The 21,380-nt window shown below is 36.1% G+C and overlaps 1 protein-coding gene across 1 annotated transcript in view; it reads right to left on the minus strand.

The window, feature by feature from the left end:
- CSMD3 (CUB and Sushi multiple domains 3) overlaps positions 1-21,380 on the minus strand; it is a 608,404-nt gene that overhangs the window by 482,889 nt on the left and 104,135 nt on the right. Inside the window, exon 3 of the mRNA XM_069854554.1 lies at positions 13,480-13,592. Coding sequence (XP_069710655.1) covers positions 13,480-13,592 — 113 coding nt within the window. The remainder of the gene's footprint in view (positions 1-13,479; positions 13,593-21,380) is intronic.

Below are 21,380 nucleotides of genomic sequence, written 5' to 3' on the forward strand. Positions count from 1 at the left end.
TGCTTTAAGATAAACTAAATGCCTTAATCTAGTAGTGTAAACACTCCATTATGCTTTATGAGGTATTATGAAAGTAAAGGTCACCTCGTTACAAACGTTAGAATTATAGTTCTGTGGACTTCACATGAAGGTATTTCTGACCTGTCCATTCAGAAATATAAGAATGAATGTAGTAAAGATTTACAGAGCATGCCTGCTTACTTATAGATTTAATGAACAAGATACCTAGAAGAACTGCAGGATCTGCACACTGTTGCAGCTAGTGCTGTCCAAGGAGAGATACAGCATACAGAATCCTAGAATTGTTTAGGTTGGAAAAGATGATTCTATGATTGTATGATTCTTTTGTCCAACTAAGTATTTGGGATTGAGTAAATTTTCCTGGGTTTATTAGATATTATGTTATACTGCACTATAAATGTATTTTAATAATAAAAAATAAATAGATGTCTTTGATTGATAAGGAAGGCTTTAGAAAAAACCCTTTAAAATGAAAAGGTTGAGGTATAAAGGGTCTGCATTTCATTACACCTCAACAATATATTAAATTGGAATGTATTTTAGATGTGACAGTAGCAGAATTGTGCATGGAAGTAGGTTTTTTTCCCATATAAATGTATTTCATGCCCAGAATAACACGTTCTTATTGCTTACAATAAGAGCTCATGTGACAAGTACAGAAGTAAGCAATCTTACTCTGTAAATAAAGATGACATAGCATGTTGTTACTTTACAACACTAGTTCTCTACAAACATCTTATTTTCATCATAAGACAAGTAAACTAGAGAGACAGGGTACTGAAAGGAATAAGTGTACAGCACAGGCTTTCATTTCTGTGTCACCAATTCAGACCTGGACACAAATATTCATGTTGAGAAACTATAGTATAGAAGCATTTTCTCAGCCTCTGGTTTCAAATGATTTCCCAGATAATGCATATCTTCATCACAAAATCAGCTCTACAACTGCCACTAAGCACATCAGTGTTGATTATCTCTTTAGAGAGACAAGGAACTGAATGCTAAAATTGGCAATGATATCTGGTCCTAAAAGAACTACTACACTTACTCCTTAGAGGCAAATTAACAGGACAGTAAGGAAAAAGTAAGATAAATATTGAATTAATTTCTTTTTAAAAATAAATCTTAATTTATTTAAAAATATCTTAATTTAAAATATCTTAATTTAAAAATAAAATACCTTAATTTAAAAATCTTAATTTATTTAAAAATAAATCTTAATTTAATGTGATCCTAATGTTTAAATTTTACAAATTTTTCCTTACAAATATGTAAGGAAGTCTCCTAGTCTTCTATTTTTCACATGGAAGCAGCAGAATTGCTTTTTGACATCAGATTTGTTCACTTCAGATGTTGAAGTACAGAATGTAAGATGAGAACCCAAAACCAAAGAAGGTATAAGATTTCTGCATCAAAACTTGAGCTGATATTTTTATGAACTTTTTAGTGATTCCATTAACATTGTTGTCTGAAAATTCTTCTTTAAAAAGTCCAAAATAAAATCAACTGATGCTTTTAAAGTTTGTAAACTTTTAGGGTTTAGATAAAAATATTATCAATAATTTATTATAATTTTTCCTTAGGATAAACCTCTTTGTACAAAATAAATGTGCTAGCTCTGGAGTATTTTTAATGCAGATCTACATTTAAAAAAAAGAAGTTTTAAAATTTTGTCAATATTTTGGGACAACTTTTCCAGTTACATCTATAGAGCGGATCTTAGTTAAGCAGCTTATCTGATTAATTTTTTGCTGTAACACGCAACTTATGGCCTACCAGCTTTTAGTGGACTGCTGCCAACCATCTGAAAAAGGAAAGTAATTTTTTTTTTATGTTTTTCAGGTAAGGATACACCAACAGAAAAGCAGAACTACCAAAGAAGAATGACTCCTCCATACAGAATACTATTAGTTACGTGTAGATAAAACCACCTTCAATTATTTTAACATTATTTTTCCCAAATTATAAAGCATTTGACTAACTGTGTAGCTCATGATAGTATTATCAACTCTTTCTTAAAGCTGCCTAAATTTACGTTGAGGTTTACTTAAATGTCCTCATTGGCTAATGAGGAATTGTCTGCTAAGAATTGTTCAAAAAGGGAAATATCTTCCAAAATAAACTTCTAACAAATTATATTTTAAAAGAGAGAAATCTAATGCTGAGTAAGCACTTACTCCTCTCTTCCTATTAAAATAAAATTGTCATCATAATTACAGCTAAATGGTTATAATGGTGGTGTTCTGGATAATGACATTGACTGGCGTATCTAGATTGCTTAATTTACAGACATAAAAAAATTTCACTTGTTTCCAAGCACTGTTTCACATAATTTGTGCTGAGCTTAGTGGCAACTACTGAATGCTCAAAAGTATTATAACTTATATAACTTATTATGGATCTAAGTGGCTAAATATGAACTATTAACTTACATGTCAAAACCTGACAAACTGAAAATCAGTTAAGATGACAAAATGAGTCTGTTCTTAGGTTTCAGTTATGTATTATGAAGATGCATATTCTGATCATGAATAAAAAACTCCACCTGTAGTCTCCTATTGATTTTTGAAGAGTTTTTAAGATTGCATGCTTAACCTGTTGTGGCAGATCTTTGTATTTTAATAATATTTATGCAATAGTTCTATCAAAGCTAACACAAATCAAAGCCAAAATTCCATCAAATACCAAATGTGAGCTGAAGGTTTCAGCCATGTAGTTCTACAGGTGTAAGTGCCCCTGGTGTAAGTGCCCCTTATCAGTAGCTCCATTTTTATGAACTTTACGGATATTTTGAAGACTGCTATTGTGTATCACTGCTTCAAAATTTCATTGAGCTGTAACTTAGGAAAAGTACAAAGGAAGCAACTGCTTTTAAACATGGAGCTGCATTTAATTTGATACTTTAATGAGCAGTATATTAGTTCCAACAGAACACTGTTTCAACTATATGGGATTACAGTTATCACTACTTGTCTAGACATGGGATCAAAATGTGAATCTTAAATTATATTGCTTTAAGATTTGCTTTTGTCAGGATATTGGACTTATCTTAATCATATGACAGTCCAGTAGCTGAAGAATATAAGTTCACAAAGAAAACCTTAGAATCTCTTAGGAAATTTCTTTCAAGACTTGCAGTGCATATATTTTTTAATGAAAAATGACATTGAAAATATAAGAAAAATATTAATGTAAGGCTGTAATATAATTAAGATCTCAAATTAATCATTGTCATAATTAAACTTCAGTATGAGGCATGTATCAAAATGATAAATTACAGTACCACAGGTTGACAAATATGGCTTATTTAACAACATTATTCTGAAAGAAATAAATTAAACAGAACATTTAAATAGTAAGTGGATTCTTTCCAGACTAAAAGAGAGACCTTTTTTTCTTCCAATAGTTAAATATTTCTTAAAGCAGAAGAAATGATAGGTTACTTATTTGGTTTTAACTTTCAAATAATGTTTTTAGCAGATGTTCAAACAAATTAATTGATTTCTATTAGTTTTGTCTACAACAATAATATGCATGGTTCTATGGCTCTCTAATCAATGAACGATGTTTAATTATTTTTTTCCTAAGATTTATTGAAGAAAATTTAGCACCCAACACACAACAACTGAAGTCCAGCTAATGGCTATGGTAGAATAAAACACTGAGTCTAAAATCAAGCACATGTGCATAAGCTTTTTTGCCCACAAATAGTATGTTATTTTTCAAATTGCAGAACAAGGAAGTGAATTCTGTCTAGATCAATTTGTCATATAGTCTAACTAAAATGGTTAGCAAATTCTTGGCATCAGGAACAATCTTTAAGTGCACTTCAGTGTACAGTTAATAAAGTAACACAGCTATCCATACTGAGCATTTGAGAGGTTAGATACTCCCTTCTGCATAGCAGAGTCCCCTGCCTGCAAGCCAGACCTATGGCCTTCAACAGTGCGCTTCTTGGAGCCCAGACCTGTAATTTTGCAGAGCAATCGTTGTTTGTTCAGCTTCACAACTGTTACTTCATGCTGTTCACCCATGTGAGTAGTAATAAGGAGGCCAAGGGAAACTTTAGGCAGATGAGAGGTTGATAGGGGATTCTGAGGGTCAGAGTAAGGGGGATATGATCTTAGATACTGATGCTACCCCTCTCAATCCTTCTGGTTAGGAGAAAAGCTCAGTCTATGAGCAAGCCTATCCAGAAGATCAATGCCTAGCTGAACACTTGTCTTTAAAGTCTGGGCCTCCTTAATCATGGTACCTTATCTGAAGATAATAGAATAGAATAGAATAGAATAGAATAGAATAGAATAGAATAGAATAGAATAGAATAGAATAGAATAGAATAACCAGGTTGGAAGAGACCCACCGGATCATCGAGTCCAACCATTCCTATCAAACACTAAACCATGCCCCTTAGCACCTCGACCACCTGTGCTTAAACACCTCCAGAGAAGGTGAATCAACCACCTCCCTGGGCAGCCTGTTCCAGGGCCCAATGCCCTTTCTGTGAAAAATTTTTTCCTAATATCCAGCCTAAACCTCCCCTGGCGGAGCTTGAGGCCATTCCCTCTTGCCTTCTCTCCTGTCACTTGGGAGAGGAGGCCAGCACCGTCCTCTCTACAACCTCCTTTCAGGTAGTTATAGAGAGCAATGAGGTCTCCCCTCAGACTCCTCTTCTCCAGGCTAAACAACCCCAGCTCTCTCAGCCGCTCCTCATAAGACCTGCTCTCCAGCCCCCTCACCATCTTTGTTGCTCTTCTCTGGACTCGCTCCAGAGCCTCAACATCCTTCTTGTGGTGAGGGGCCCAGAACTGAACACAGTATTCGAGGAGCAGTCTCACCAGTGCTGAGTACAGAGGGAGAATAACCTCCCTGGACCTGCTGGTCACACCGGTTCTGATACAAGCCAAGATGCCATTGGACTTCTTGGCCACCTGGACACACTGCTGGCTCATGTTCAGTCGGCTGTCAACCAACACCCCCAGGTCCCTCTCCTCCAGGCAGCTTTCTAGACAGACTTCTCCAAGTCTGTAGCACTGCATAGGGTTGTTGTGCCCCAAGTGCAGGACCCGGCAATTGGCCTTGTTAAACCTCATGCCATTGGACTCTGCCCAGCGGTCCAGCCTGTTCAGATCCCTTTGCAGAGCCTCCCCACCCTCCAGCAGATCAACACTTCCACCCAGTTTAGTGTCGTCCGCAAACTTGCTAAGGGTGCTCTCAATGCCTTCATCCAGGTCATTGATAAAGACACTGAACAGGGCTGGACCCAGCACTGAGCCCTGGGGAACCCCACTTGTCACTGGCCTACAGCTAGTGTAGGACTGCTGGAAAGAAATAAAACCATCTTATCAAGGCAAAGAAGAGCATAACTGTGAGTGGACTTGCTTACCTCCAAAGGAAAACTCTTAAAAATAAAGCGTGGACAGGGACCTAACTACAGAGTAAAAGAAAAGAAAATTGGATTGAGGATTGGGAAGCAAGAGGATTGGGAAGTAAGTCATAAAATTGGAATGTTAGACTTTATTTGACATCATATTTTGACTTATTTTGGGAATTGTTAGGCAGAATCTCATGGGAAGCAATTATGAAGAGGAAGGACAGACAGAGGGATGGATGTTTTTTTCTTTTAAAACACAACCAACTGTTTTAAGGGGAAGTGAACTTTGGCAAATGACTCATGAGCCTAACAAGGGAGCTTCTTACTGAATTAAAATGTAAAGTAGTACACACAAAAAAACCTGAACAAAAAGAACAGACAACAGGAAAGGAGTATAAAAGTATTGTTTCAGTACTTAGAGGCAAAATGAAGAAGGCCAAAGTCCTAGGGGCACTAACACTAGTGAGGCATGTCATGGATTATAAAAATGGATTCTACAAGTATGTTAGTAGCAAAAAGAAGGACAGGGAAAAACGCAAATACACTAGTATGTGGAGAAGACAACAATGGACAACATGGAAAAGGCCAAAGAACTCAATTACTTTTGTGCATTATTCTTCACAAGAAGAAACTTCTTCATGTACCAGTATAGGTGAGAAGGAGAGAGGCAGTCAGTTCTGGGTGTGCAGTGAGTGAGGGATTACACCAAAAGGCTGGATATAGTCACATTCATAGATTCACCCAAGCATATAGAAAGACCTGCCTCACTAGGAATGAAAAGCTGCTGTCTGTCATCTATGCAAAAATATGACAAGCAGTGGTAGTACCTTATGACTAAACAGACCACCACAAGCACTATAAATAAAGAACCCTTCCCTCAGTTCCTGGAAGTAGCCTGAAGAGCACATTTTTGTAATCCGTTTTCCAACACCTGATGGATGAGGGTGATTTGGAATAGTCAACACAGACTTATCAAGGGCAAATTATTCTTGATGAATCCACATGACATTTAGGGATGTGAAGGCACATTATAAGTGGCCACTGCCTCCAGTGGCTCTGTTGCTGGAGATTTCTCTTGTCCAGCCGTAGAAGCCCAGCGTGGGGCACCTTGAGACATGGGGGTGTCTGACTTGGGCCAATGAACCTTGTTGATACTTTCCCATTTGCAGGTTTAACCAGGTACTTATCTGAGTATGTATCCAAGAGAAACACACAGACACACAAAAGGCACTGACATGACTGGTGACTAACTGACACAGACAAGGTGCTGCCTTCAACAGCACCTCCCTATAGGACTCATATAAACTGCAAAACCTCTCTTTGTCTGGCAGACACCGGTCACTAGTGCAGGCACACACACAAGACAGCATATTTGAGCATCCCCTAAGCATCAGCAAGACCTCTCTGTCCACCTGGCACCCTTGCCCAGATCTCAGGCCTTCTTACCTGCCCCCTGGGTGTCTAACTTGCTGGTCCATTTTGATGGTCACTGGCAAACATAGAGCACTGACACTCTTGGTCCAGCATAGACACTCCACCCACATGATACATCATTCCACATCCAGGACCTCCTACCTACTGATGAGTCCAGCTGGAAGTGTGCTGATAAATGACATTCACACACAGTTTGAAGGAGATAGAGACAATTTCCTTCTACACACCCCCAGCACCAGGCACACAGCCTGCTCCAGCTGCCAGTGCTGAGCCTGTAACTTGCTTCGTTCAAACAGAATGCTCCCAATAACTGCTTTTTGGGGCAGACACCATTCCTGGCCCAGTGAGCGGCATCTGAGACTCCCACCCACTCCAGTAGCTGTCACTGAGACCCCACTTGCTCCAAAAGCTGTCACACAAACATCACAACAGGCACAAAATTATTAAAATGCAGAAGAATAGCAAAAATGAATTTGTGTTTTGTTCCAAATTATTTGATGTTAAGTCTTTAACAAATGATATTAAAGAGAAAGTATACTCTGAAGTGTGTGATTTTATTGCAATACTTAAGAATCTAGCATAAGAACCAACAGATGCTAATACTAAGGTCTCTGTAATTTATTAGATAAAAGCAGAAAAACAGCCAGTAACTGGAATTTTAAAAAAACCAGATTTTAAAAGTTCTAAATTCAAAGTGAGGCAGAGTTATCAATGAAATCAAAGAAAGTGATATTTTTTCTTAAATCTTGATGTCTTCAAGAGGTGAATTTGTTTCCAGAAGTTATTCCTTAGCCAAAAACAAGTTAGTGATTGCATTATCAAGAAAATACTGTGAATTGTAATAAAAATTAACCAGATTAAGTTCACAGCTCAAACATGAAAAATCGCTTTGCAACATGACCTAGCACCATATTTTATAGCTTGCATATTTATTTATTTATTTATTCTTTTTCTAAACCTTGCTTATGATTTGTTAACTTCCCTTTATTTGCTAAATTCATTTCAAAACATTTCAAAATATTGCAAATCATAACTTTCCCTTAGTCTACCCTATTCCAAGAGAGTTCAGAACTATTTACCATGTTAACGAGTATCTTGAAGAATGGTACTTTGAAGTCAAATCCTTATAATCATCTTTCATGTTTTCTATTTTCCTGAATACACAGAAATTTATTTCTGCATCACATGCTGTGCATAGTAGATAGAAGTTTATGAACAGGCATTGCCAGAAAGTTTTCCATCTACAGGTAGTATTCCAATACCAGAAGTATATACTAAAGAATTTTATGTAACTCCCTTCCCTTCCCTTCCCTTCCCTTCCCTTCCCTTCCCTTCCCTTCCCTTCCCTTCCCTTCCCTTCCCTTCCCTTCCCTTCCCTTCCCTTCCCTTCCCTTCCCTTCCCTTCCCTTCCCTTCCCTTCCCTTCCCTTCCCTTCCCTTCCCTTCCCTTCCCTTCCCTTCCCTTCCCTTCCCTTCCCTTCCCTTCCCTTCCCTTCCCTTCCCTTCCCTTCCCTTCCCTTCCCTTCCCTTCCCTTCCCTTCCCTTCCCTTCCCTTCCCTTCCCTTCCCTTCCCTTCCCTTCCCTTCCCTTCCCTTCCCTTCCCTTCCCTTCCCTTCCCTTCCCTTCCCTTCCCTTCCCTTCCCTTCCCTTCCCTTCCCTTCCCTTTCCCTCTTATCTTTTCCCTCTTATCTTTTCCCTTTTCCCTCTCCCCTTTTCTCTTTTCCATCTTCCCTTGTCCCTCTTCCCTCTTCCCTTCTCCCTCTTCCCTTCTCCCTCTTCCCTGTTCCCTGTTCCCTCTTCCCTTTTCCCTCTTCCCTCTTCTCTTTTCCCTCTTCCCTTTTTTATTGAGGGGTTTCTGAAGCAACCTTAAGACAGAGAGCAGCCATACCCAAAAGAGCCATTGCAAATACTGAATTAAATCCAAACTGTTATATCTGTCAGGTAGTTAGCCTGGTGGCAACTTTACAGCTTCAAGTCTGTGGCTTTTATAACTCCATCCTGGCAAACACTTTTTAAGCCAACCTTTTATAGAGACCACTCCAGCACTAAACAATAATTAATTTTTACTCCTTTAATTATTTATGCAAAGTTAGTAGTGATGTTATTAGCTTAATACAGATAATACTTCATGAATCTTACCTAAATCCAACATTTAGATCATGTGTAACTACGTTTCTGAATTCTGATATTCAGGAAAGCTAAAAATATATTATCTTGTTTGTTAATATTCTCTGTCTCTACATGAACTGCCAAAATTATTTTTAGCATACACATCCTGGCACTTTTAGGTCCTACTAATATTTCTGATCTACATGCTTCAATAATCCTGTATATTAGCTACAAATTTTTCTTCATATTACTGAAAGAAATGCATGATAGGTCCCTAGAAGTAACTAGATGGGAAACTTATTCTGTTAATAAACACCATCTGCTCCCTTCTTTTCTGCCCCCTCTCCCATTATCCATAAAGATGAGATCAGTCTTGAAATTTTTAACATTGCTCTCAAACACCTCTCAAAAGCATTTCAGCAGAATTGCTGAATTCTTGTAGCACACTCCAGTACAAACAGGAATAACATTTAATTATTTATACACTGTCTAATAATTTAGGTTTATAATTCCAGTTTAAAAAGGTGTGTAGCAGTACAAACCAGATAAAACTATATTTCATAACATTATTATAAAAAATTACAATTCATGTCCAGGACATTCATAGTTTTAACAATAAGAATAATCTATATATCAATTTTTTCTTCCCTATGATCAACAGGAGAGCACAAAAAAGTCTATTGTATTGAACTTGAGTAAAGCTTGCCATAAATTCTAGCAGTAAATTAGTTAATGAAGTCAATGATTTTAATGAGGACAACTACCTGTTTAATAGCTGTAAAATAACCCAGTAAGAACAAAATGAAGACTGTTCAAAGCAGGACTAGGTTCACTGAAACCCCTTGCTCTATAAGCCAAGCAGCTATGTTGCTTTCTTTCTCAGCAGCTGTATTTCCCTTCCCGTGCTCTCAATGAATAAAGCTGCTTATGTATCTCAGAACAACAGGAAATGGAAAAGTGCATTAAATTCTTCTATTTCAAAACCAAAATTATTGTATCAGAAATAAGATAAAAGGTACACAACTACACTGTGACTTGGCCTAAATGATCAAGTAAGGGATTAGGTATAGCGTTTCTCCTTCATACATTAATACCCATCATGTTACACAGACCCTGAAAGCTACTAAAAAGAAAGAAAAGATGCCAGAAACCTCTCCAGAAAAAAAGCACAGGCATGGAATCAGCAGACTTGTAACTACCCCATTCCTCACTCCAGCCAGCAAAGCTGTGTCGTTAGACAGTGACAAAATGATAAATTGCTGCTGCTAATAATGTAGCTCATTTTTTCTTGTTAAAATCTATCCTTAATTTTCAGTTCATCCCACCATTTTCTATTGCCACTGTAAGTGAAGGCTTATTTTTTTTGTTTCAGCTTTCTAGCAAGGTATTGTGCTATATAGAGAGGCATATGTCTCTATTTCTCAGATGCCTTCTTTCTCAAATATTAGAGAAAATTAACGTAAAGAAGTATATGCACAACTGTACAAAGCCAATCTAAATATGCCATTTAATGGTGAGGTAAGAAAGAATCAGAATGAGAGAAAGAAGGAGAGAAGGGTGGAGGGATGGATGGTATAGACAAAAGCATGTTTTTGAGGGTAGGAGGCCAGAATGGGTATTTCTATGATCTACTGTGTACTTAGTTTGACTGAATGCAATTGCAGGGGCATGGCCCATGCACAGTAGTTCTATTGATGATATAATTTTATACTTTTTGATAAACATTTTTATTCTCAGCAGATCAGAAAATTAATATGTTCTCTATGTTACGATCAAGAAAGTCTACAGCACATTCATAGTTGCCACAGATGCTGTCAAGTGCTCTGGAGTTTCTTGGCAACTTTCAGCTCAATTACAAATATTTTGAGAAGGATGGGAGGTCAAAGAAAGAGATGATATTGGTTTTCTTTTTAATTTGGCTTTTTTTATTGGGGGATTTTTTTTTATTTAAAGATAGTGAACAGTAATACATCTAATCTAACCACCTTTGTCTTTTATTTCCAAATATTTCAAATGAAAGTATTTTAAATGATCACTGATTATAAAAGGTATGTTCCTTCTTTTTCAAATCACACCTGGATCCAATCCTTTCAGATATACATCCCTACTGCTCATCCTGCCCTCTTCTACTATCTCTGTCTATCATTTCACGTTATTGTAATGATAGGCTGCAAATAATTTCTGTCTTAGGTTTCAGATTACAAATCCATAACGAAGCACTTAGGTATGTGGTCTGATATTTAGGGGTACTAAGTATGCAGATGTTTCATCAGGAAGTTAAAAAGGTGCTATTGGGCAATCAAAATTGTTATAAATTGTGTACTAGGTAGAAGCAGATTGGAAAATGTTGATTGCAGCATTATACACATTCACAAAGAGTACAAGATCAGAAGTGGAGATTGCCCTGACGTGATTATAATTTAAATACATTTATTCTCTTATGTCAAGGAATGATGCATGAAACGAATGTACATAATGAGTTTTCATTTCTTTGCTAGCTGGCTAAAAAGACAGGTAGCTTCATAGGGAGACAAAAAAAATAAAAAAGGAACTGAAAGAAAATTTCTCTCATTGAATGAAGCAGCTTTGAAACAGCTCTTAAAAACAGTAGATCTGGCCATAGTAAGGAAGACTCCAGTGAACTAAAACTCTAGGGTCTAGTCTAACTTCTTTCAGTATTCCTGATTTCACAATAAACCCTCAGATTCAAAAAAGATGAGTATCACTTTCAAGGTAACATGTTTATGCTGATTTCTGTGTTCAAAGGTAGAATACCCCCACACTTATGAGTCATTCAGAAGCTTGAGATCTATTAGTTTGGAAAGGAACTATATGACGAGACAGTCATATGTGCAAACTGAACTCTATTTGTGATCTTCCATTTTAGGTTTAATCATTCTCTATCATAACTGAAATGCATAGTATCCTATCTGTTAGCATTAGTGCAAAACCTTTTGGCACACAAGTATAAAGACAGAGCTGATGATACCATATATAGTAAATTTTAATTTCACAATTCGTGATACCAAATCAGTGATAAAAAATGCTACATTTTCCTAATATGCATAAGAGAAGTATACACTGTATTCTATACAGTTAAAAATCCATAGGAATTTCTAAGTAATTTTTTTGTAAAAATGTTGCTACTGAGAAGTTACTGAACACTTGAAAAAGTAACAGACTAGAGAGCAGCTAAAATCTAGCCAAAACTCAAATGTTATACTTAAATTAACAGACTACAAAGTAGCTATAATTCAGACAAAACCAGTTAGACATAGCTTGACTTCCGTAAATTATCTCTTGCTTTTGTGTAAGCCAGAAAAACAGAGTGTGTGTAGTTGCTTCATTTATTTTTTTATAATAACTCAAGGGACAAGAAAGGCCTGAAAACATTTTTTATTTCATATCTTTACCTAACTATGTATAGGAGGGAATTTCTACATGGAGTAGCATTCTAATGCATCATACCTGAAGATAAACTATGCCAGTGGCTAAATACATTTTACTAAAGAGTGATTCTGAGCTCTATTTCTACGGCAGCCCTTCATTGCATCAACAGTTTTCAGATATTTTCCTGGCTTTCAAAGTGTTACTCAGATAGTTACTTTCTCAGAGACTATTTTCTGTTGCAGGTGGAACTGAGCAGGGCACAGCTATCGTCTTAGAGTTTCTCCAGACCACTATAGCTCCTGGCCTTCTGACAGATACACTGAATGGAAGCAGAAAGATGAAATGTATTTACATCAGTTTTAAAAAAGGGGAGTAAGCACCCCAAACAACAAGAGAAAGGAAGAAGAGAAAAAAAAAAAACAACAAAAAAAACAATTTCTGTTTATATACTCTGAAAACATGTTCATAGTCTCAATGACAAGAAAATGATTTAAATAATGACTGAATGATATATCCCAACTCTTGAAACATCACTAAAGTGAGTTTGGTTATAAACAAGATCCTTCCTGGAACATACAGTTCTATGATCTTCTGGACTTCAGAAATATGTGTGTCTGCCCATTTACTTCAGAGTCTGTGTGAAAACTGTAGACAATTGTGAAAACTGCCATAGAGAAGTAGCTTTGTTCCAGTTCACAGCACTGAGTGAGCATTTCTCCTACGCAAAAGTATGAGAAGGAGCCCATCCATAGGACTTGCAGACAAGAATTCAAGTATCTAGTGAAATTCAGGAGTAACTAGTGGTATCCTTGCTTTAATTTGCAGAAGTATACATTAGAAGGACCAGAAAGATTATAATTATGTTTTTCAGAATTTAAAGAAATTGTCATTATCAAGGTAAATTTCCTAAAACAGTTATGTCTGTAAGGGAATATAGATAATAGACTTTTAAGTATTTTGGCTTCACATGTGAGTCTATGCATCTGAATGACGGCATGAAAAGCAAACATTGTAACTTGGATAGGGTTATAATTGTGTATTGGATAAGGTAATAAATGTGTCTATCTGTGTACATTTTTGTGGGACATTTAGTTTTATTACATACAGACATCAGAGAAAAAAATCCAGAACCTTTCATTAAGAATGGCTTACCTTCATAGTAAACTTTAAACCCGTGAGCACTGACTGCAAAGTCACTTGTCAAGCGCAGTGAAAATACAGATTTTGTACTTGTCACGGGTGGAGGAAGATGAAATCCTGTTAACCTAAAAAACAAAAAACAATTGTCTGAAATACCAAACTGTGTGTGACAGGTTGCTGTTGCAAAAAAATATTTCATCATGGAAAGACTTAAAAGAATGTAGCTTATGTCACTTGAGAAAATTATTTCTATATGATAGTTTAACAAATCAATATAAATTTTTAGCAGATTTCGTGGGCACTGAAACAGATAAGGTACATCAGTTTGAGAAAACAGTACTTAGTAGAGACGGCAGTAAGATACAGAAAACAGACTTTAAAACCATTCAGACTGAAAAAAAAATAGATGAGAAAAAAATCACAAACCACCAGCCAATTTGCACTACTTAGGGTTATGTTCAAACATCTATTGCATTATGTATTTTACTTAGACTTTCGTTAAAATTTGTAGTAGAAGAATTTTCTTCAGTAATATAATGAAAGAAAGGGACTATGAATCACTTTACTGAGGACATTTAAGACTATTTAAACTCTGTACTTTAGCCTCAGAGAAGATATTTCTACTTTCAACTTAAACAGGAAATTTAAAGAGCATCATTGTGAAATCAAACACTCATAAAGAAAGCTCACTTGAAAGAAATCACAACGTTGTTAGGGCTGGTTTTGATTGTTTGGTTGATTGGTTTTGTTTTGTTTTATTAAAACTACTGTGTCTGAGATGCAGATTAAAGAACATTTTTTTGTGTACACATAGGAGTGCTAATGTGTTCTTCTGATACTTGGCTCTACGCATTCTTTCATTTGATGTACATATGATAACACTTACTTTCACTGCTTCAGGAGAATAATCTCATCAGAGTTCATACCAGAATAACAAACCCCATAGCATTTACTAGACAAAAATATGTAAAGAACAAGTAGAATTATGTAGTTGTGGATACTCATCAGTGAAATCTAGACATACCGTTGGAGCCCAGTTAGCCATCTGTGGCAAACTATGTAGCAGGTAAGGATGATTTATTTTATTAATGATCAACATTAAACTGTTTTCATGTGTTTGTTGCTGTGCCCTATTTTTACTTATTACTTTGCATTTAGAATCGTAGAAAAATTAAGGTCAGAAGGGACCCATGGAGATCCAACCTCCTTCTCGGAGTAGGCTTAACAAGAGTGTTAGTACAGCTTGATAAAGATTTACCTTTTCCCTTTCCATTCTTAAAATAAATTCATGATTTCTTTTTCTTTTTTGTACATACAGTAATGATCATTGCTGCTATATTTGAAATGTGAAATGTATTGTGCACACACACAAACAACCTCCAAAACTCTTCACTACTTTGTTAAACACCCACTTTAAAATAATATTTTTTTTAAATAAAATTCACAGAGATATTTAATTTTGCAATACATCTTTATAGGATTCCAGAACACCCAATTCACCGGCTGGTCTTGTGTACACATAAAATAAAAAAAAAATAAACTTTGATATTCTTTACTAGTAGAAATGGCATATATTTTTAATTTTACTTAATACAAAGACTGCAAACAGCAATGACATTTAATGTTGCTTTAAAACATTTTCTGCAGCTTGTATTTAGTTTTATTCTGAAATGAACTGATAAATTATGTCCTGCCATTACCAGTATTTCTAGTCTCACCAGAAGGAAGGACAGAATTACAAGAAAACCAGAATTTGAAAAGTCAGGAAATGATTTCCTGAAAAATTATTTTAATAGCAGTATTAGTATTTATTTTAATGGCTTGTTTATTCCTAGTGTTAAGATATCTTAAGATGAGTTTTACTATAGTGTACTAGTAATTTACCATGAGACTTATTTGCTATAGGTATTGTAAAATGTATTACATGATTCTCTGATGACTATCTACTTTGTGTTCTTAACAGAAACTCTGAATTAATGGGTGTTATATTGTTTTTTTCTTAAGACATATTTGGTAAAAAAGCTCCCCACAATAGTCTGTCTCTTATTTTTCCAGGAAATATTAATTTATAATCCTATGCCCTCACTGTAACCATTGTTAAAGACATTGTTAGAGCTGATGTATGCTATTGTTTACAATCATGACAGGTACGAAAAACAAATGATAATATTACTCACAGCATAACAAGCAGAAAATTGAAAAACATGAACAAAATTAGTAATGACACTTAAAGAGGTGTGTATACACATCTATATATACGCAGCAAGCCAACATGGGTTCATTAAAGGCAAATCATGCCAAACTAACCTGATCACCTTCTATGACAAGGTGACCCGCCTACTGGACGAGGGAAAGGCTGTGGATGTGGTCTTCTTGGACTTCAGTAAAGCCTTTGAGACAATTTCTCACAGCATTCTGCTTAGGAAACTGTCAGCCTCTGGCCTAGACAGGCAAATGCTCTCCTGGGTGGAAAACTGGTTGTATGGCTGGGCCCAGAGAGTGGTGGTAAATGGAGTTAACTCCAGCTGAAGGCCAGTGACAAGTGAGGTTCCCCAGGGCTCGATGCTGGGTCCAGCCCTGTTCAATGTCTTTATCAATGACCTGGATGAAGGCATTGAGAACACCCTTAGCAAGTTTGCAGACGACACTAAGCTGGGAGATAGTGCTGATCTTCTTGACGGTAGGGAGGCTCTGCAAAGGGATCTAAACAGGCTGGACCACTGGGCTGAGACCATCGGCATGAGGAAGAACAAGGTTTAACAAGGCCAAATGCCAGGTCCTGCACTTGCTGCATAACAACCTTGTGCAGTGCTATACACTAGGGGAACAGTAGCTAGAAATCTGCCTGGAAGAAAAGGACATGGGGGTACTGATTGACAGCTGTCTGAACATGAGCCAGCAGGGTGCCCAGGTGGCCAAGAAGGCCAATGGCATCTTGGCTTGTATCAGAAATGGTGTGACCAGCAGGTCCAGGGAGGTTATTCTCCCTCTGTACTCGGCACTGGTGAGACTGCACCTTGAATCCTGTGTTCAGTTTTGGGCCCCTCACCACAAGAAGGAGGTTGAGGCTCTGGAGCGTGTCCAGAGAAGAGCAACAAAGCTGGTGAAGGAGCTGAAGAACAAGTCTTACGAGGAGCAGCTGAGGGAGCTAGGGTTGTTTAGCCTTGAGAGGAGGAGGCTGAGGGGAGACCTCATTGCTCTCTACAACGACCTGAAAGGAGGTTGTAGAGAGAAAGCAGCTGGCCTCTTCTCCCGTGTGACAGGGGCCATGACATGGGGCAATGGCCTCAAGCTGCATCATGGGAGGTTCAGACTGGACATTAAGAAAAAATTTTTCACAGAAAGGGTCATTGGACACTGACACAGGCTGTTCAGGGAGGTGGTTGAGTCACCATCCATGGAGTTATTTAAAGATGGGTAGATGAGGTGCTCAGGGACATGATTTAGTGGCAGATATGAATAGTTGGACTTGACGATCCAAGAGGTCTTTTCCAACCTGGTTATTCTGTAATTCTATGATTCTGCGATCAATATGTGCATCCAGAAACCTATTCTTTGTTTTGTCATTGGCATTGTGATGAATAATATTATTAACAAAAAGACTGAATTAAAGTATTTATATTAATATGCAAAGATGGAGAATTATTTATAGAATATTTAGGATTTAGGATTTAGGAAAGGAAATTTTTATTTGATTATAAGAACATTTTTTTTTTTGTTCTAACAATAAAAGCAATTAAGAAAATTCTTACATTTCCCAAATGGACATATGCATAGTTCTTTCATAAGTCAATATCAGTGCAATTTTCCATTTAGGTTATTCATAAGCCAATAAATACATTATTCATTGGTAAGTATCACCACTTGAAAGTAAGCTGACCTAACATAAAACCAAGCTAATAATTTGAATAAAATTTTAATTTGCAGCACACAGCAGGTCTGGCTGGTATCTATGCAGGTACTCAATTGTTTGAGGGAATTATCCACATAAAGACATAAACAGCAGAAAAGATATGTATTATTTAATTTTATGAGTAGTACATATGCACAGCTAGATGGGTAGAGGATTTTTAACATAAACACATATGTTACTACTGTGGCAAACATTACAGCTCCTCATGCAAAACAGATCATTATTAGAGCTGTTTGATACCATTTAGTTTTCAAGGGTGTGCCTTTTGTCACCATAATTATGCTGCATTTTCTCAGAAAGGTTCAGCTTGTTTCTTTCATTGCTATATTCACATGTATATTAAAAATTGACCAAAAAATTATTATAAAATTTATTATAAAAATCCATTTTGTGGATGTGTAATTAATTAAAATTTTTAGTAATTAAAATGCAAATATCACCTGGTAAAATACCAAAACTTCAGAAGAGAATGTAGTGCAATTTGCTCAGACAACTGGAACGACCTTATTATTCATTGACTACTATAGCACATTCACCTCAGAGCTGAGGTCTCATTTGTATGTAAAACACATACAAATGCGTTTTCATTTACCCAGTTCTTATCTTTCCCTTTTTGGTTTTGTAATTGGCTTACTTACTAATACTTACTGATATACATAAAGAGATCCCATAAGCAACTGATACTGGCTCCTGAAGCAAGAAACCATTGAGAACCAGAAGACAATGTCTACATAAGCCTGAGAAAGAAACACACTTCTTTCTGTCTCAACTAAAAAATAAAAGTTTGAATTATAACATTCCACTGGAATAGCTGGATGAGATGCTGCCGTTCAGAGTGTTATCCAACATACAACAGTGATAAAAATTGTAAATTCATACACTCTACATTATGCATATGTTTGCCTTGTTGCTGGTGGTGTTTTGACAAGCTTTTCAGGTACCAACCACCCACCCATAGGAAATGGACACATTATGTGTCCATCTAGTAGACTTTGAAGTTGTGAATGTGAAGTATGAAAACAGCTGCATAGATGCCCAAAGACTAGAGATAATTGTAGGAGTGCAGGACAATGTTGAAAGATATTTTTATCCACTCAGCTCTTGAAAGACCAGATGTCCTTCCTGAAAAACATGTCTATAGAAATTCTGAAACTCCAGTAGTAAGTATGTGAAATTAAAGATTATATCAGATGTGGAGATAAAACATGTATTCAGAATTTAGATATTATTTGTAAAATTATAATGCTTTGCAAAGTAGTTTCAATAACATGAATTTGGCAATGTTTTTGTAATCACCTCAGTGTATAAGAATGAACTGAGAACAGAAACACTTGGTGTCTGGGAGACAAAGAAAAAGGCATTTGAATTACGATTAAAGATATGCATATAAGTTACCCCAAGTAGACCCAAGAGTGAGGAGAAGAAAATCTCCATCATCACCATTGTATTTTTTGGCAAAGAATTCATCCTGCTGGTTGTTTATCATAACTACCCACTGGTGCCATCTTCATCCTCCTGAGGAAAATCAAAGCTGTTGAAGATTCAGGCGGGTCATCAGAAGGCTGAGAATACCATCAGAAAAAAGAGGTAGATTCTAAGAAGTGTCTGTACAATTTCAGCTGTTTTATCAATGAGATTTGTCTGGAATAGTTACTTGGACCATGAGTGTTAGCAATAACGTAAGTGGGTCAGTAATAACAGCTATTATGTTAACTGTTATTTTTCAGTTGTTAAAACTTGTTGGCAGAATGGGACAGGTTTGTGTCCTCCAATGTCTCTGAGTACTCAGGATGCAGAAAATTTCATGATGTACAAATAAAGTTAATAAAGGATGTCTGTTTCCAGCTGAGAGACTAGTTTTGCAGGAATTTGTGTCATATGTGTGGAAGTTATCTGACTCTGTCTTCATATCTTTTTTTCAGTAACGGAAAGATCAAATGGAGTCTGCAACAAAGCATTGTCTTGTGTCTGCAGGAATTTCTAAATATTCTGTCACCATTAATTAAAATATAGTAAATACATTCTAAGAAATGTTGATTATGTCTGAACCTCTAGTAATTTTTTTGTTTTGTTTTGTAAGTGACTGAAAATTGCATAATAATTTTCTTTCAAACATGTCATTTACTGTGGGTGTCACTGTTTCTCTTCTTTGAGTTACTACATTTTGGCACGTGCTGTAAATTCACATAAGGATGTGCATACAAAAGTGAACAGTTGATTCTCTGTTTTCCTTTTGTTAAGTGGATTTTAAAAGACTGTTACTCCAAGAGTAATTATAATCTCTCTCGCACTCTTTTTTTTAGCCACCTATAGCACGATTTCAAAATGACAAATCATCTTAGGTTTATGGTTTCCAAGCTTTTCAGCATTCTGACTGGAAATTTCAGGACTTCAATAAGTTCGGGGTTTTTTTCTGCTTTTACTGTGATCCTTAGGATAAAACTTACTCCTTTATCAAGTGAACTTTTAGGTGCATACTGGACTTTAGACTCACAAACCTCGAAGGAAAGACAAGCTCTCAGCTGTAGGATCAAATTAGAGTAATCTTTTCATAATTGCAAAGTCAAAAAGATGGAGACCAGTCTTGATTAGTCATGCAAAACTGCTCCTAGATAAATTGTTTACTTGAGACTGCAGTGTGACAAACAAGATGACAGCATTCCCTCATTGCCTGTATATATTAGATAATTGCTGTTTGACAAAGCACTGATTACCCTTTTAAATATGTATTTTTTGAAAATTGCAATTTAAAAGCACTCCTCTCCCCCCCCGAGGTTCACAGAATTCTAGTTCTTCTAGTCCCTTACTGACTTCCAAAGAATCTACAGTTCATCTAGAATTTTTCACTTTGGATTGGATACTATACAAGGAGATTCACCAAAATGTCTTTAAAGTGAATAGTAGTCTTTCACTTGATCTCATTAGCTTATAGGAATTTTTGCAACAGGAAGAGTTCTAGGCTAATCTGACAGGTGTAAGGAATGTTAGTGTCTAATTTATGTAAAATAATGCAGAAATGTAAAACATGTCAATATGTCAACTTATTATAACTTTGACAGTAAAATTAGAGAATAAAGTCCACCTATTCTCACTTTTAGTTTCATCTTAAAAGAACAGTTTATTCCTAATGTGAAATGGAGAAGATTATAGATTCTGAAAAAAGAACAGGTATAATATGCAAAAAATCAAGCATAAAATAAAAATAGGTGAAATGCACTTTTTTATACCTTCACTGAGAATCTTGCCCATAGGTAAAGTCAAGCTTTTGGTAGACAGCAGAAACATTATTCCATATTTAGCTGTTTTCAGGAAATTGAAATGTCTGATATATTAAAAACACAGATAAAATATTTCTAATTATAGCTTTTACTATTATAATTTTAATGTAACATTTTGTTTTCTTCCACTATTCACTTCCAATGATACACGTGTAAATTTATAATATGTATTCAGAGACTATTATTCTTAAAATTCATAGCACGTAAAATAATGAAGCTGCATAATCAGTGGATTTCTCCCATTAAAATAAATACAATTATCCTACCAGTTATAGGGCTTGCTGCTATATCCACTACCTTATTGTACACTATTTATGCAGACACTAGCATTTAATACCTATCAAATAAATACAGCTTAAACTTAGTAAAGTACTGCTCAGGCTTGGTCTTGTTGGACTAAGTGCTGATAATTAACTGGTGGAGTACTGTTTATGTGTTTATGTATTCATGTATACTTCTATTCATTTTCTAAGTAGCAGATGATTAGATTTAACATCTGACTAGCCTGATATTACATTGTTTCAATTTAAAATTTAATAACATCAGTTTTATTTTTTCCTGCCAAAGTCTTATTTAATATTTTTGCACTAGCTTTGATTATTGGGGGGCTGGGGGGGCAGGGAATCATAGAAGCCCTCAGCAACAGGGATTGCTTATTTGTATTTTCTGAGATAAAAGCATGCTCTTCTCACACAAATTGCTACTGTATTTGTTGTGATCGG

The sequence above is a fragment of the Phaenicophaeus curvirostris genome, chromosome 3, assembly GCF_032191515.1.
Source record: "Phaenicophaeus curvirostris isolate KB17595 chromosome 3, BPBGC_Pcur_1.0, whole genome shotgun sequence".
Lineage (NCBI taxonomy): Eukaryota > Metazoa > Chordata > Aves > Cuculiformes > Cuculidae > Phaenicophaeus > Phaenicophaeus curvirostris.